Source organism: Delphinapterus leucas, chromosome 13 (assembly GCF_059928025.1).
Source record: "Delphinapterus leucas isolate spDelLeu-1000000601 "Yukka" chromosome 13, BTC_Dleu_Yukka2, whole genome shotgun sequence".
In the NCBI taxonomy this organism is placed as follows: Eukaryota; Metazoa; Chordata; class Mammalia; order Artiodactyla; family Monodontidae; genus Delphinapterus; species Delphinapterus leucas.
Window position 1 is genome coordinate 73,420,965 of NC_143141.1, and position 15,167 is coordinate 73,436,131.

A 15,167-nucleotide genomic window follows, 5' to 3' on the forward strand; every position below is an offset into this window, starting at 1 on the left:
GCACATCACTTCTGTTTTATTTGAATATCTTTCTTGAGGTTTTATGTCTTAATACTATGCAGTGGGTGTGCTGGGTGGGGTCGGGGGACGGATACAGCCACAGCAGCAGGGGCTGGCAGCAGTGACAAAAGGTGCTGTAGCAGCTCCTGCCAGCTCTCTGGCATCACACATCTGGATTGACTTGGGCCAACAGGGACCCCTGTCCAGAACTGCGAGCAAATCTTGAGCTTTAAAGACTGACAAAAAGCCCCTGAGCAGATCGAAACTACAAAACCAACATATATGCCCTCAACTTGGGGTAAAAAAGAGTCCACTTTGTGTCATGGAGCAAATCGGGTCTGTATAAAACTGGGCAGTGCCACCGGGCTCAGCCAGAGACCTGTCCCTCGGCTCCCAGCATCACAGAGGAAGGGTTGCCATGATGCATGTTGTCCTGCCGCCCACTACGCTGGTTTCTTGCATCTCCAACTTGTGTCTACTTGGTGCGGCTTCCTCTGGCCTCCACCAAACCAGATGTTTTATTGGGATTTTCACTTACCATCTAAGCTAGGAATCTGCAAAGGCAGAGTCTGGGGAGTGAGGTTCTGCTTCTGAGGAGGCCATCCTGGCCTCCTCCCCACAAGGTTTTTGGGGACCTGGAGAAGCAGCTCCCTTTGGGTCTGGGGGGAGAACTCTACCAGGAGCTTGGGGATGGAAGGCTGTGAGGCTGGGCCCTCAGAGGAGGCCCTTTGCAAGGCCGGTGCTTCCCTCCCTCCTCCAGGCTGGACCCTGAAGTGCAGCATCCACCTCTACCCAACCCCTTCGAGCCAGGCCAGGAGCAACTTCAGTGAGTAGGCTGGGGTGGGGGGCACCCGAGGGCCAGTCCTGGGGCTGCAGACTGGCCTCTCGTGGACTGATTTTCCGCTTTTCTGCAAGACTTCTGCAGAGCTACCTAAAGGGACTAGAGAGGATGGAAGAGGAGCCGGAGCACATGAGCCGGGAGCAGGGTGAGGGGCTGGGCTGATGGGGCCCGTGGACGGGAGGCCCAGGGCAGCCAGAGCTGGGACTGACCTCAGGCCATCCCGCGACTCCTGCCTGATCCACCTGTCCCCTGATGCCTCTTCTCATCCAGCCTCTCTTCCTTAGTTCTCCTTTACCTCTTTGCTCTCCACGACTACGACCAGAGTGGACAGCTGGATGGCCTGGAGCTGTTGTCCATGTTGACAGCAACTCTGGCCCCTGGAGCTTCCGACTCTCTCACCACCAACCCGGTAAGCCCTGCTGGATGGGGGCCCTTCTCCCAGAAGAAGACCCAGCTCCCTGGGGCTTTGGTGTTTTTCATCATGACTCTTCTGGTGAATCCCCTGTGAAAGGAGGGCTCAAAGCCTGCATGGCAGGGATGCAGGGGGTTGTTGGGAGGGTCAGGATTCGTGGGAGCATCTCCAGTCACTATAGACCCTTCCACAGGTGATCCTCGTAGTGGATGAGGTGCTGGAGACCCAGGACCTGAATGGGGATGGGCTCATGACCCCTGCAGAGCTCGTCAACTTCCCCGGAGAGGCCCCGAGGCACACAGATCTCAAAGAGCCCCCAGAGCCACAGGATGTTGGGAGGCGGCCTCTGTTGGCTAAAAACCCGTCAAGACAAGAAGCACATGAAGCCCCAGGTCCTAGAGAAGAAGCTGGGGGACAGGTGGAGGCCAGAAGGGAGTCCTTGGAACCTGTACAGGAGGCTGGGGGACAGGCAGAGGCTGCAAGAGAAGCCCCAGGCCCTGGAGGGGAGGTTGGGGGACAGGTAGAAGCCAGGGACACTGGAGAGAGAGCAGAAGAGCTTCCAAGGGAAACACTGGAGTCTAAGAAAACCCCAAATGAGCTTGAGGTTCATGCTATTCAGCTGGAGAATGATGAGATATAAACCTTGAGGATACAGGTTTGCACACCTAGAAGTCTCAGTGCCAGAACATATGCCCCAAAGGGTAGGGTGTGTGTGTTAGGACAACGACCACCTCTGTGCCCCCTTCCTGGCCCCAGTAGGTGGCAGGTCTTTCTGTGCAGCTCAGGGAGACCCTAAGTTGAAGGGCAGCTTTAGGGCCCAGAAAACCAATAAAGAGCCAAATGAACCCATCCCTCTGGGCCATCGATCCACTGGTCCAGCCTGCCCTGACCTCAGGCTGCAGGGGGTTGGGACTGGGCAGTCCTCTTGGGAGGGCAGGAATTCAGTTTACCCAGTGTTCCCAGATGGTGCTGAGACACAGCAGAGCACAGCACTAGGCCACAGCCAGCTGCAGACAACCCGGGGAAGGGAGCTCAGCCTTTCCCTGGGGCCTAACCACTAGAACGCCCTCCTGCAGTTCAGGGTAGATCTTCTCCATCATCCTGTATCTGCTCCCCACCCCTACCATTTATTGAGAACCTAGTACACACTGGGCATCATGCTGGGCATTTTACATATTGTGATTTTATCCTCACGATAATTCTATGACCAGGCAGAATTAGCACCATTTGACAGATGAGGAAATTGGGGAAGATGGAGTTCAGTAATGTACTCATGGTCCCATAGCTAAGTGGCAGATTTGAATTCGGGCCTGTCTGAGCCTAAAGACCATACCTTTTATCACATTCTACGGCCTCACCACCCTGCCCCAACTCCCATATGGAAATTCACCAATTCCCATATGCCCTCAGACCAGGTCTCCCCCAGGGAAAGCAATGCTTTGCATTCCGGGTCACATTTGTGGCTCAGGCACCGCCTTAACTACAAGGCGGCTCCAAGGGTGGGGCGGTCAGGCTCGGGGTCAGTCATTGGGGAGATATTTTTGGACTGCAGAGACTCCGCCTAACCAGAGGAGGCTCCCTGCCCACTGGCCTGTCAGGTTGGCTCAGCCATGTGGACACACTTGTGGCCACTGGAGTCTTGTGACAGAGCTGGGGCCCAGAGGAGCTTTTCTCATGGCTTGTGGTTATTTGGAAGGTTCCCTGGGGTACAAGGGGTTAAGTCTCCTCCCCCGCCAGGAAGGCTGGAAGTCTGGCCCTCTACCCTGAGCTGGGGCCCCAGCAGGGGCACAGCTGGTGGCAAGCCTGGGGCACTTCCTGCTGCTCTGGTCTGGGTGGCCCTTCCTCTGGGCCTGGGCAGGAGGTGAATTTGGGGAATAGAGAAAAAAAGGGCATAGGACTTCAGGATCAAAGCCTCCAGAATCCCCAGCCAGAGCAGCTCAGACATCAAAGACAAACAGACTGCCAGAAGGAAGCTGGCTCTGGGGAAGATTTATTTGCTCTGCAGCTCTGCCATGTGAGATGCCAGGTCACAGGTGGAGCCCTCCCACAGCCTGCATCCGCCCGGGGGGCAAGGCAGCCTGATGCCAGCTGGCCAGAGAAGAGAGGGCGACGGCAGCCAGTGATGCTGGCCTGGGGCGGGGATGTGAGCCGGTGCTTCCTGCCACAGGGCACTCACACGATGCCATCGAAGCCCTGCAGACCACACTTCTTGCCTGCCACCTGGCAGCCAAAGCTCAGTGCCTCCTGCATGCTCTTCCCTGGAGGGAGGGATGAGCAGCCAGATCAGCAGGGCCTTCTGGGCAGGGGCAGGCCCCGGCCCTGGGCCTGCTGCTGGGGTACTCACCCTGGGACAGGCTGAAGATGACGGACGCGTTGAAGGTGTCTCCGGCCCCCAGAGTGTCCACCACCTGGGGCGGTGGGAAAGCGTCGGAGTGGAGCAGCCGTCCATCAGGGCCCAGGGCATCGGCACCCTCCTCAGCCCAGGCACAGACCAGCGTAGCCCTGTGACACCCTCCACTCAGCTGGGTGTTAGCCCAGCCCTGGCCCCCAGCCTCATTATCCCTCCCTGGGGCAGACCCTGGGGGCCAGGCTCCCTCACTCCCCGTACCCGGGCCGCTGCCTGGCTTCCGCTAGCTCACCCCTTCCTCACGCGACCGTACAGGCCCCTCAGGGCCTCCTCCGCTGACTGGAACCCAAAGTGCTTGGCCACATCTTTGCTGACAAACACCTGTGGGCAGTGGAAGAGAGGCTGACAGTCAGCTGAGCTCTACCCCAGCTGTCCCTCACTACCAGCAACCTGCTCCTCCATCGTGGCCACCTAAACCCCCAAGTAGCATCTCGCTGTCCCTCAGGAACATGTTTTCATACTTGCTCAGGATATGCTAGAAAACAGCCATGTAAATTGTGACACAAAAGCCCCGGCCTATTCTAAGATCAACGAATTTCCTCACAATTGAAAACCCAGAGTGAGTCTTGAGGTCATCTTGGGGCGCAATCTACAACTGGCAGGTAAAACCACGGCTTTGAGGAGGGTTTTTGTTCTGTTTGGCTTTCCGCATACAGCTATGCCTTCTAGGTCTGATTTCTTCATCTTTAAAACAAAGGGATAGGGGTTCTAGAGCTTCCTTAACACTAGCTACATATTAGAATCACCAGCGTGTTTTGTTAAAAAATACTTCAGCCCAGGCTTCACCTCTACCAACCGAAATAAAAAAAAAAAAAAAAAAAGGGCTCAGGCATCCACATCATTTAACGTGCAGCCAAGGCTGAGGCCCAACGAGCTTCCACTGTGATGCTAGAATTATCATCCCGATTCCATGTACATTCCAAACTTACCATGCGCAAGTCCCCTTCCCATCCTCCCTCACCCCCTAGTGGCTCCCACCCCAGAATTGGAGGGTACCTTGGAGAACAGTCCCATCCTGTCATTTGACAGAGGAAAAGACAGGAGGCCCAGGGAGGAGAGGCTTCCACGCAGGCTGGCCCTGAGGCTGGCTGTCTTGGCCTTGACCAAGCCCTCTGGCTGCCTTCATACCTATGCGCCCACTGGGGTGGAGAAATTCTACTCCTTGGCCACTGCTGAGGCCTGCACTAGAGCCCTAAGCTAGAGGTCTGCCTCTTTGCTTTGCCCCCACCTGCCAACATCACCAAGCCGCAAATTGCCATTCTAAGTGTGACAGGCAGGACAAGGGGACACTCGGACTCCCTTTAAGGACCAAAATAAGCTGGATGTGGCAAGTTGGGGGGCCGTGGGGGATGCTTACCACGTCTCCGTAGCCCAACAGCTGGTACAGCTCCTCTCGCGGCTTCTCCACCTCCACAGACACCTGGATCTTCTGCTCCGGAGGCTGCCTGGCGTTGTGCTGTTCTATCCGCTGCAGCATCTTCACCTGCTCCGATGCATTCCGGCCCTGGGGCAGAGCGGGGCAGGGCAGGCAACTCAGGACTAGCTGGGCGCTGGTCTCATTCTGCCTCATTCTTCCCTCCCTGCTGGAACCATGGGTGAGGGGGGAGAGGGGCCAGGAAGGCTGGGCCGGAACCCCATCCTAAGTCTCAAAATTCTAGTGCTATTCTGGACCTTGGAGACCTTATTGACCAGCCCTCCCATTTCAGATGAGAAGATGAAAGAATAAAAGAGAGACTCTCCTAAGGACCTACAATAAATTAAATGACAGGGCTAGGATTAGAACTCAGGACTTCTCAAGGTTTCCTCCCACCTAGACTCCAGAACTTCTCTTGGAATGAAGATTCCAGTTCCCTTTATTTAGGAGCTGGGTCAGGCCCTCCCATTCCTGCCTCCCCAGAGGTAACGGGTCAGGCCTCCCACAGCCAGGCTCCTGCCAGAGGCCAAGTCCAGAGGAGGTGGGGCAGCCTGTAACACAGAAAGCACCAGACTTTGCCTAGAGGCAGCACCCTGCTTCTGGCACCTACATCCTGCTGTGTGACCTTGAGTAAATTACCCAGTCTTTCTGGGCCTTAGTTTCCACATGAAAACATAAAAGGAGGGTGGAGAGCGGGTGAGGGAGGTTGGATTCATTGATCTCTAAGGTACTTCATGGTTCAAAGAAACCAAGAAGAAGGCAGAACATGTGGAGGGGCTGGCAGGTTGAGGCCCTCAAAACACAGGTAGGGCAGGGCTTGCCTCAATGTGGATCCACTTGAACCGGGTCAGGTCAACCTTCTCAAAGTCTTTAGCAGACACATCTGGTAGGTTCCTGAGTCGCAGGACAGAAAGGACAGAGAAGGGGCATGGTGAGGTCAGCCAGGGCCAGGATCTCTAACTGGCTGCTAGGGCCCCTATGCCTGGCGCTGCCTGCAGCATGGCAGGAAGCTGAATCTATAGCACATGCTTCTGAGGCTTAGCTCCAGGACAGACCCTGTCTCAGGCTAAACTCGAGACCACTCCTTGCCCTACTCAGCTCCATCCAGACAGGGGGCTGGAGGCAGTTTCCTAGGGTGCCCCTTCCTATGTTTGAGGCTGTGATATTATCTAAGGGCAAACTCAACCACCACGTATGTCAAGCAAGGGACCAGTTCTGCGTGCCTTGGAGACCATATCTCCCAAAATGCTTTCAGAGCACCAGGGACTACAATTCCCAGAATTCCTCTTGCCAGCAGCACACACAGCTACCACCACGCAGTGCCCCGGGAAACTACAAAGGCCATGCCGTTCTGCCTGGAGCTCGGGTCTGGGTCCTCTCACTTCAGGCACCCCAGTGGTGACAGCAGCCCTGTCCTGAGTTTGGCAGCTCCATGTTATGACCCTGGGATCAAGGTTGGTGCTTGAGGATGAGTTTAGTTTTGGCCAACTTAGGTATGGAGACCTGGGAAGGGTCCGCCTTGACCTTCCTTGGCCAGAGACCTACACACAGTGTCCTCCCCTCCATGTTCTGCGCCAAATCCTCCTTCGATTTAACTAGCTGGGTGACTGTGGCCTTTCTGAGGTGCTTCCCCTTTGGTAAATGGGACTGAACCCCTAGCCTCGCAGGCCTGCTGCAGCTGGAGGATATGCCTGGACCGAGGCCAGTGGGCAATAAACATTTCTCCTTGGAGCTCCTCTCCCTCCCTTCCTGTGAATACCCATGTTGTGTCCCTGATCAAAGTTGCTACAGATTGTTGCTTAATGGGCAGATGACTAGGGTTGCCCAATGGGAAGATCGTGTCTAGCATGTATGCCTACCCACTCATTCACTGGGACACAAAGAGCCCAGGGCCACTGGTTATAAATCTTGTTCTAGGATGACTGCCCCTCCCGCAGGTCCAGTGGTCATGCTGGGCAGCAGGGACAGTCAGAACCCCAGGGCAGTTGGGCTTGGGCCATCTCTGCCCTAACAGAGTACTTGGCACCCACTAGGTTCTCAGTAAACTAAACCTCTTGAGATTTTTCAGGAGGGAATCTGGGAGAGATGAGAAGGGGTCACTCCCTGGAAGCTTGGGACCCTAAAGGGATGCCCCTGCCCTGCCCCAGGTTAGCAACACATCAGATGGCCCTGTTCTGCTGAGCCAGTGTTCCCCTTCCCTCCTTCAGCAATGGCTGTGAGTGGTGTGTGGCATTTGGTCTGGCTTCATTATGCTGGGACCTTTGGGGTTGCTCATCTCTTTTGAACACCCAAACCTCAGCTCCTGGTGCCATGCTGCAGGCTGGCAACTCTGGGGCTGACCCTGGAAACCCCAGTGGGCCCCCTTCAGGGCTCAAGATGGTTTGAATCACATCTCCCATCCCTCTGTCCTCAGAACAATTTCCCCATACTCACACCCAGGCTGCTGATTGGCTGATTATGGAGGAATCACATCATAAATTACAGTTTGCACAGGCCTGCCCGCCCATCCTTGGTGTTGACCAAGGCCAAGTCGCCAGGCAGAGCAAAGCCCATCCCTTCCCACCTCACTTCTCCCCTAATTGAGAACAATTCCAAAATCACTGAACAGTTTGGCATAGGGACAATTTCTGGTACAAAGAGAGAGGCCACAGAGGGTGGGCAAGTGGGCTGCCCACGTGGCAAGTGAGGGAGCTAATTGGTGGGCTGTGGCAGGGCAGGCCAGGGGGCCTTACGTGTCGTAGAGCACAATGGTACGGGAGCCATTGGAGCTGTTGACGATGCAGCAAGAGCATGGGGCTTCCCCGCTACTCTGCCAGGCCACCTGAGACACGTCCACGCCCCGCTGCCTGAAGTCAGCCACCAGGAAGCTTGGGGTGGAGCCCGAGCCAAGGGAAGGGCAAGGAGACACAGATTAGAGGCTACCAGGGGCCTGGACCTCCCGTTCGGTGGGGAGCGGTGCTGGAGCACGCGGGTCTTGGAGAGAAGGGTCCTGCTCTGGGAGCTGACTGACGGCAATGGCGGCGGCAGCTGGCAAGGCGCAGACAGATGTACAAACCTGTAGGCATGTATGATGGTGCGGCTACCACTGGCCTCGCTGCTGATGACTGTGGAAATGGGGACGGAGCCCGTGGTCTGAAAGACCGTGTAGCGTAGGTCCACGGAATAGCGGCGAAGGTCGTCCAGGACAAAACTGCCAGGGCGGAGTAACCCGGGGAGGTGCAGTTCGACGGGGGTTTGGGGACTGGAGGGTAGGTGGCAGGGCCACCGGGGACCCTGGGGTGCAAGCACAGGGGCTAGGATGGGACTGGGAGTCACTGTCACAGGCTGTGTGGAGGCAGGAGAGCATGGCTGGAGCTTAGTGAGAAAAACCCTAAGGGACATTCTTTTAGGTCCTGACTGAAGCAAACTCCAACCCTGACCCTGTACTTCAATCTGACTCAAGCTGGAAAGGATTTGCTCACGTTCATAAAGCTAGATGGGGTAGATTTGGGACCTAGAACATGCACCCTGTCTGAACCAAGCAGGTGAGGGCACTGTGGCCCGCATCATGCAAGGCCCAGGCAGTATTAATAATTACCAAGGTGATACTTTGTCCCCCAGGTGCCCTCTGCTTGCTTATCCCCATGGTACTCCACTCTCTGAAGTCCTTCCAGTCCTAACGTGATTCCTCTCCTTCTACACCTGCCTCCACGATGCCCAGCCAGGAAGTGGTGCTGCCTCGGTGGCCCTGCTCACTGCCCGCTCCTTCCACAGTGGCAAGCCCTCTCAGTGCCTGAGGCCCCTCAGTATGGACCGGGTCCAGGACTCTCGCTCAGAATCCCCTCCAATCAGAGTGAGCCGGGGGGTGGCCCTTCAGGAAGACTGTACCAGTAGAACAAGGAGGCCACCCACCCCTCCCAGCTCTTTGGAAATGAGCTGTGGCCACTACGCCCAGCAGTCCAGCCACCATTCTGGCCTTTCTCACTATGGCTGAACCCCACTTTCGGCAACACCAAGGCTGGACAACACAGATTTGTATAGAGGTACCACATCGGGGCATCATTCCTTGACTTACGTCTCAAGGATCCTTTAAACAGTAGCTTTCCCACAGCATGGAGAATATAATTTGGTTTTTGCCAAATAACTTTTTGCACCCACAGTGCCAGGCACATGGTAGGTGCTCATTCAGTGTTTGTTGAACACATGGGGAGGACTTGGAATGGCCCAGCTATCAGCGTGATTGCCGCACAAAGGTGGGTCCACCACCCCAAAGCAAGAGGCACGGTCCTGCTCTAGCTGGGAGGGAAGGCAGCTGCTGAAGAGGGCTGACACGTGAGCAGCTGTTGGCTCCGGGTCCCTCTGTCCCACATCACAGGGCAGGCTCTCGTGCCAGTTCATAAGGAAGGGAATCTGGCTGCGGCTTGGGGCTGGGCTCTGGCAGCAGCCCCTCTCAAACCAGGGTTCAAAGGGCTGTGCTTTACAGGCCAGCAACCTGGCAGCCTGCCCCTGTGCCCACAGTGGGCAAAGTGGGCCTCACCGCCTGATAAGCGCTTGCTGAGTCGGCAGTGCCAGGGGTCAAAGGGCTCTTGGGTCCCTGCAGCTGCCAACATAGAGGAAGCGTGTGGGCCACTACGGGCTGCAGCCTCCTAGCCGATGAGCTGGGAGGCATGGGTCTGGGCCCAGCTTTAGCACGTGGCATCGGGGTGTCCTTGGGCAGGGAGCTCTCGCTGCTTCAGTGAACAACAGGGACACAATCACTGGCCCTGCCCCCTCAGCTGGGAAAGAAACTGCAGGCCTGGACCCTGGGACCGTGGATGCAGGACATCCCCGAGAGAGGGCAGGTACAGCATGTCCCTAACTGCCTTCTGCCAAAAGGACAGGCAGGATTAGGGACTTGAGAAGGGCAAAGTCACATCCACCGCAGACAGTCTGTTGGAAACAAGGAAGGAGAAGGTGGGAAGCCGAAGCAGGCTCCAGGGACTGGCCAAGGAAACAGGCTGTAAAAATGAAACCTTTAACAGGAGCAGCATTAACAACTGAGCAGCAGATAAGCCATACCAGGGAGGGTCTGGGATGCTGGTACTCCACTCCCCACGCCCCACCCATTTCTGGTGGCCACAAACCATTTCTTAGAGACCGCCCACCCAGGGCCAAGGCTTCCTTCTTCTCCCCCCACCCTGTGGGCCACCCTCCCCTGCTCCCTCCACTTACTCGGCAGCGTGGCCCGGGGCCAGCGAGCCCATGAAGGCACAGGGGGCTCCAAGCAGGGAGAGGACAGTGCAGGAGTTGGATGCGTTGCCTCCACGCTGCCATCTCTGGGACAAGCACCTGCAAAACACAAGGAGGGTCCCTGCAGATCCAGCAGGCTGGTGCTGGGATAAGCAGGGCTGAGCCCTGAGTAGGGCCCACAGGATGTAAAAGCCAGGCGATTCCCCTCAGAAAGCATCCAGGCCAGGCTTAGGCTCAGCAAAGGGAAGAGGCTCAGCTATTCCCCAGCCCAGGCTAAATTCAAGTTCACAGTGATTCATTTCTATCTTGCACCTATTCTTATGACATCAGGAAAGCACTCACTTGGGCCCATCACAATTTGAGGGTCTCACTGACTTTGGGTTACTTCCTCCTCTGTTACAGGGACCCCCCCACCAAGCCTCCTCCTTGAAAGCTGCCTCTTCTCAAAGGTGGCAAATCTCCTGCTGCTCCTGTCTTAGGAGAGACCACTTCAGTAACAACTCAGATTAAAATAATTAAGACAGGAAGCAAACCCGGACATTGTGATCATTTAAGAAAGTTGTGTGTGGTAACTTTTATGATGACAAAAGTTAAAAAGATCACTGAGTGAAGACCAGTTTTTCTCCATCTTTGTTTCTCCTTTTTTTTTTCAGCTTTATTGAGATGTAATTGACATATAACATTCTGAAAGCTGAAGGTGTACAACGTGATGATTTATTTATTTTTTATTTTTTTAATTTTTTGGTACGCGGGCCTCTCACTGTTGTGGCCTCTCCCGTTGCGGAGCACAGGCTCCGGATGCGCATGCTCAGCGGCCATGGCTCACGGGCCCAACTGCTCCGCGGCATGTGGGATCTTCCTGGACCGGGGCACGAACCCGTGTCCCCTGCATCGGCAGGCGGACTCTCAACCACTGCGCCACCAGGGAAGTCCCAACGTGATGATTTTGATATACATGTATTTTGTGAAGTGATTACTACAATAAGGTTAGTTAACACATCCATCACAGTGCATAGTTACCTTTTTCTTTCTTCCTTTTTTTTTTCTCCATCTTTACTGAAAATCTAACAAAAGGAAACTAAGTCAAGATACACCTGAAGGGCTTCATTGTCATCATCAACAACAAAAATGATAACTCATGCATACATAGTCAAAGAACCTGAATGATTTCTCATTTGTGCTCCAATAATACTGTGAGGTAACAGTACAGGCTGTTATTTCTATGCTTCCAGTTCCAAAAAGGATAATAATAACTGTGGCAGCTTACGATAAGGGGAACAAGTACCGAAGAACTACTAATTAAGAGAAATGAATGAAGTAGAATTTTTAGGCTAGGGTATATTTGTACACAAAGCTTAACCTTGAAGCTCCCTTCAGCCTTGGGAAAAGGGGACCCTGATCTCATTAGAAAGAAGGATACTAATTTGCAAAAGGTCAAACATTTCTCAAGCTATGAGCTTTAGAGAAATTTTCATGCAGAGAAGAGAGGAGAAGCCTGGAGGGACTGGACTTGCTCAAGGTCCCAACAACAGTTAATGACAAAGCTGATGCCAGAACCCGGGTCTCCTGACCCCAAACCACTGCAAGTGCTCTGTATTTCTGAATGGAAAGTAGTTGGGTCCCAGCTTGTTGAGGCTTCAGAGAAAGGGCATACAGTTCTACTCTGTGGAAACCCTTCAAAGTTATATTGACACCCAACTTTCTGTGCAGAAATGCTCTGCTGAGCATGCATGAAGATGCTTTCCGGAAGGTCCTTCTCAGCCAGGACTCTGGGAGGCAGGGCCATTCCTCAGGGGTCTGGCCGAGTTCCAGGTGGCAGTTCTCGGCTGCCTATGGAGAGAACCTGGGAAAGGTGGGGCTCAGATGCTGGGAAGGACTGTGTCCCCACTCAGGTTTGCCCATCGGGGAGGCAAAACAGAGTCCAGGAGCTGGGCTGGGTGGGATGGGAGCACAGGAGAGAGGCCCTGTGGACAACCAAACTGCTCCACAGAGGAGCAGAGCCATGGGTCTGGGGGAGCGGGGAGATACTCTCTAAAGCGCAGGGAGCACAGAGGGTCTCTTCAGAGAGGCACCTTGCTTAGTGCCCAGCGTCGGAACCAGCTCCCGTCAGGGTGGAACCAGCAGGCTCTTGTCCCAGCCTTCCAACATGAGTAAACTCAAAGGCACCGGGACTCAGCTCCAGCAGAGCAAGTGCTCTGGGTCCCCTGGAGGTCCTCCACAGTTCCTAGAGAAACTGGAGCCCCAGAATTTGCACTGTTCTCTGGAAAGTAAACTTGACTCCTCACTGAGCACCAAGTCCTGGGGCTGGCTTGACCTTGGTAGGTGGGCTAGGGCCACACAGCAGCATACCCTTGTGCCTCCTCCCACTGTCCCTGCACCTTTTGCCAGGGGCTGTCACCTCTGGCAAACAAAGCAGCCCAAAGCAAAGGGTCAACTCCATGAGACGGGCAGCAGCAAAGGAACAGGGAGGGAGGGGCTTCCCTGGTGGCGCAGTGGTTGGGAGTCCGCCTGCCGATGCAGGGGACACGGGTTCGTGCCCCGGTCCGGGAAGATCCCACATGCCACGGAGCGGCTGGGCCCGTGAGCCATGGCCGCTGAGCCTGTGCATCCGGAGCCTGTGCTCCGCAACGGGAGAGGCCACAACAGTGAGAGGCCCGCGTACTGCAAAAAAAAAAAAAAAAAAGGAACAGGGAGCACCAGAGAGGGCAGAGGGCTGGAACACTAGCATCAGGATGCTTGAGTTGTGACTACCGCTCTGCCACTCATCAACTACGTGGCCCCTTACAGAAATTGTCTAATTTCTCCAAATCCTTAGCTTCCTCATCTCTAAAGGGAGGATGCGACTGATCCTTACACGCTTCCCATGGGCTGCTGTGAGGAAACTATGTAACAATGCCTGTGACAGTGCTGTATGGACCCACGGCCTGAAGAATGCTGGGGGCTCTCCCCTCAGTGAGCCTCCTGGCTGTGGTTGCTGTAGTGTCTTTCCCAAGTTCAATCTTGAACTCGCCTTTTATCCAGTTCTTTGCTGAGACAAGTGAGGGCCAAGAAGCAGTTCTTTTCCGTATTCTGAGCACTAGACTGCACCAAGAGACAGCCACGGATTCCACCACACAGAAGTGTCTCAGGACCACAGTGTAAGGGTGATCAAGAGTAAATACGGGAACCAGCAAATGACTTTTCTTTTTTTTTTTTTTTTTTAAGACGTTTATTTACTTATTTTGTCTGTGCCAGGTCTTAGTTGTGGCATGCAGACTTCTTAGTTGTGGCATGTATGTGGGATCTAGTTCCCCGACCAGGGATGGAACCCAGGCCCCCTGCATTGGGAACTCGGAGTCTTACCCACTGGACCACCAGGGAAGCCCCCAGCAAATGACTTTTCAACTTCTACCAGACAACCAAGAAGGGTCTCTTCCACTATGCTGTTCACTGAGTATTGGAAAAAGGACTTCTGGTAAACTTCTGGAATTCGGCACCAGGGAAAAGTCTGTGTGGCTCATGAACCAGCTCTACCCATAACTCACAGCATCTCCAAATTTGCCTGCCGTGCCAGCAAGCCCTGAGCTACAGTGAAGCTCGAACACCATGGTTTTGAAAGTTCTTGAACAGTCTAACTGCACATACTTCTTATTGTAAGCTACCTCAAAAAAAATTTTTTTAAGACACAGATGAGCTATATATGTGGTAAATAAATTATAAGTAAATGCTGGTGATAGGCAAGTGCACAGTTTTCGTTAAAAAGAAAAAAACTGGTTCTGCACCTTCCTAGCTGTGTGCCCGTGGATAAACAACTGCGTCCCTCAGGGTCTTTACTTGCTTAGCCTACTCGGTAAAATGGGGATAATGATGTCTGACACGGTCCCAGGGTTGAAATGGGAACTGGAGAACACAACGCTATCCAAAGCCTGGATCTTACTACTAAAGGCCTCAATTCTTTCCCCAGGTCCCGGGCAGAGGGCAGGGGGCACCAGCTCCCAAGGCGACTCTCAAGGCCTCGCTGCGGGCCCCCCCAACCCCCCTGCTCCGCAGCCCTGTACTCTTGGCCGCCTGGCACAACGCGGGGCTGCAGCGGCCCCTAGGGTTTCCGAGGGGCCCGGGCGCCCCTACCTGCTGTCCGTGTCCTCCTCCGGGTATTTGTCCATCACACTGATGATGTCCAGCACCACTAGCCCCACGCACAGAATCTGTTTCTCTTCCATGATGCTGCTCCCGGAGATTTCTGCCCGCTCGGCTGACGGGGTTCCTCCCGGGCTCTGCCTCTTATCCCGGAGAATCGTGTCCCAGCTCCCAGAGTCAGTCCTGGCTCCTCCTCCGCGTCCCGAGCTCCTCCTCCAAGGAGCCTCCTGCAGCGGCGAGGTGCAGAGGACGGAGCCGGGCTCTTGCTCCCCACACGCATCGACCCCAGCGGGCCTGGGAGTGCAGACCCCGCGGTCTTGGTCCCTGGCCTCCCCTTAGCAGGTTGCGTGGCCCAGGAGATGGCTACGCCTTCAAATTCTCGCCCTCAGTTTCCTCACTTGTCAGACGGACTCCGAGCTAATACAAATCTCTCTGAAGCGCAGCTACGCAACCTCATGAATGTCAAGAGAAAGTGCAGCAGAAAGGTATCGCTTGTCCCGCCCTCTCCTGCACCCGCGGCTCCCTCTCCAGACTCTAGGCCCGCGGGGTTGAGTCTGGCCTCGCAGCTGCGGCCCGGACCCCGGCATCCAGAGCCGCGGCCCGCGCTGGCCCCGCTGTCCCGCCCCGCCCCCGAGACCCAGCCAATCCCAGCTCGAGGCCTCGCCTCCGCCGCTGAGCAGCTGGGGCACGCAAGATGAGCGGCGGAGGTCACGTGACGGGAGACACCGCCCAGCGGCGCCGCGGTCTCGGTTCCCAGCGCCCTCTGGCG

General features: G+C 55.2%; 2 protein-coding genes across 6 annotated transcripts in view; one reads left to right on the forward strand and one right to left on the reverse strand.

Moving 5' to 3' along the window:
- CGREF1 (cell growth regulator with EF-hand domain 1) overlaps positions 1-4,461 on the forward strand; it is a 16,014-nt gene extending 11,553 nt beyond the window's left edge. For both annotated transcript variants that reach the window (XM_022574246.3, XM_022574245.3), the window contains exons 3-6: positions 761-826; positions 916-986; positions 1,126-1,250; positions 1,447-4,461. In XM_022574246.3, coding sequence (XP_022429954.1) covers positions 761-826; positions 916-986; positions 1,126-1,250; positions 1,447-1,893 — 709 coding nt within the window. In that variant the 3' untranslated portion in view covers positions 1,894-4,461. The remainder of the gene's footprint in view (positions 1-760; positions 827-915; positions 987-1,125; positions 1,251-1,446) is intronic.
- Positions 2,983-14,730, reverse strand: KHK (ketohexokinase). 4 transcript variants are annotated; one of them, XM_022574244.3, is made up of 8 exons: positions 14,390-14,595; positions 10,265-10,381; positions 8,130-8,264; positions 5,896-5,968; positions 5,018-5,164; positions 3,893-3,981; positions 3,598-3,661; positions 2,984-3,511 (listed from the first exon to the last, which is right to left on the reverse strand). In XM_022574244.3, exons 1-8 carry the CDS (start codon positions 14,479-14,481, stop codon positions 3,488-3,490), a joined length of 741 nt encoding a protein of 246 aa, XP_022429952.1. In that variant the 5' UTR covers positions 14,482-14,595; the 3' UTR covers positions 2,984-3,487. The 4 variants fall into 4 exon arrangements, with proteins under 4 accessions (XP_089779497.1, XP_022429952.1, XP_022429951.1 ...); XM_022574239.3 differs by having other exon boundaries at positions 2,988-3,511; positions 3,598-3,755; XM_089923371.1 differs by having other exon boundaries at positions 2,983-3,755; positions 14,390-14,730.
- Between the last annotated feature and the right edge of the window lie 437 nt (positions 14,731-15,167).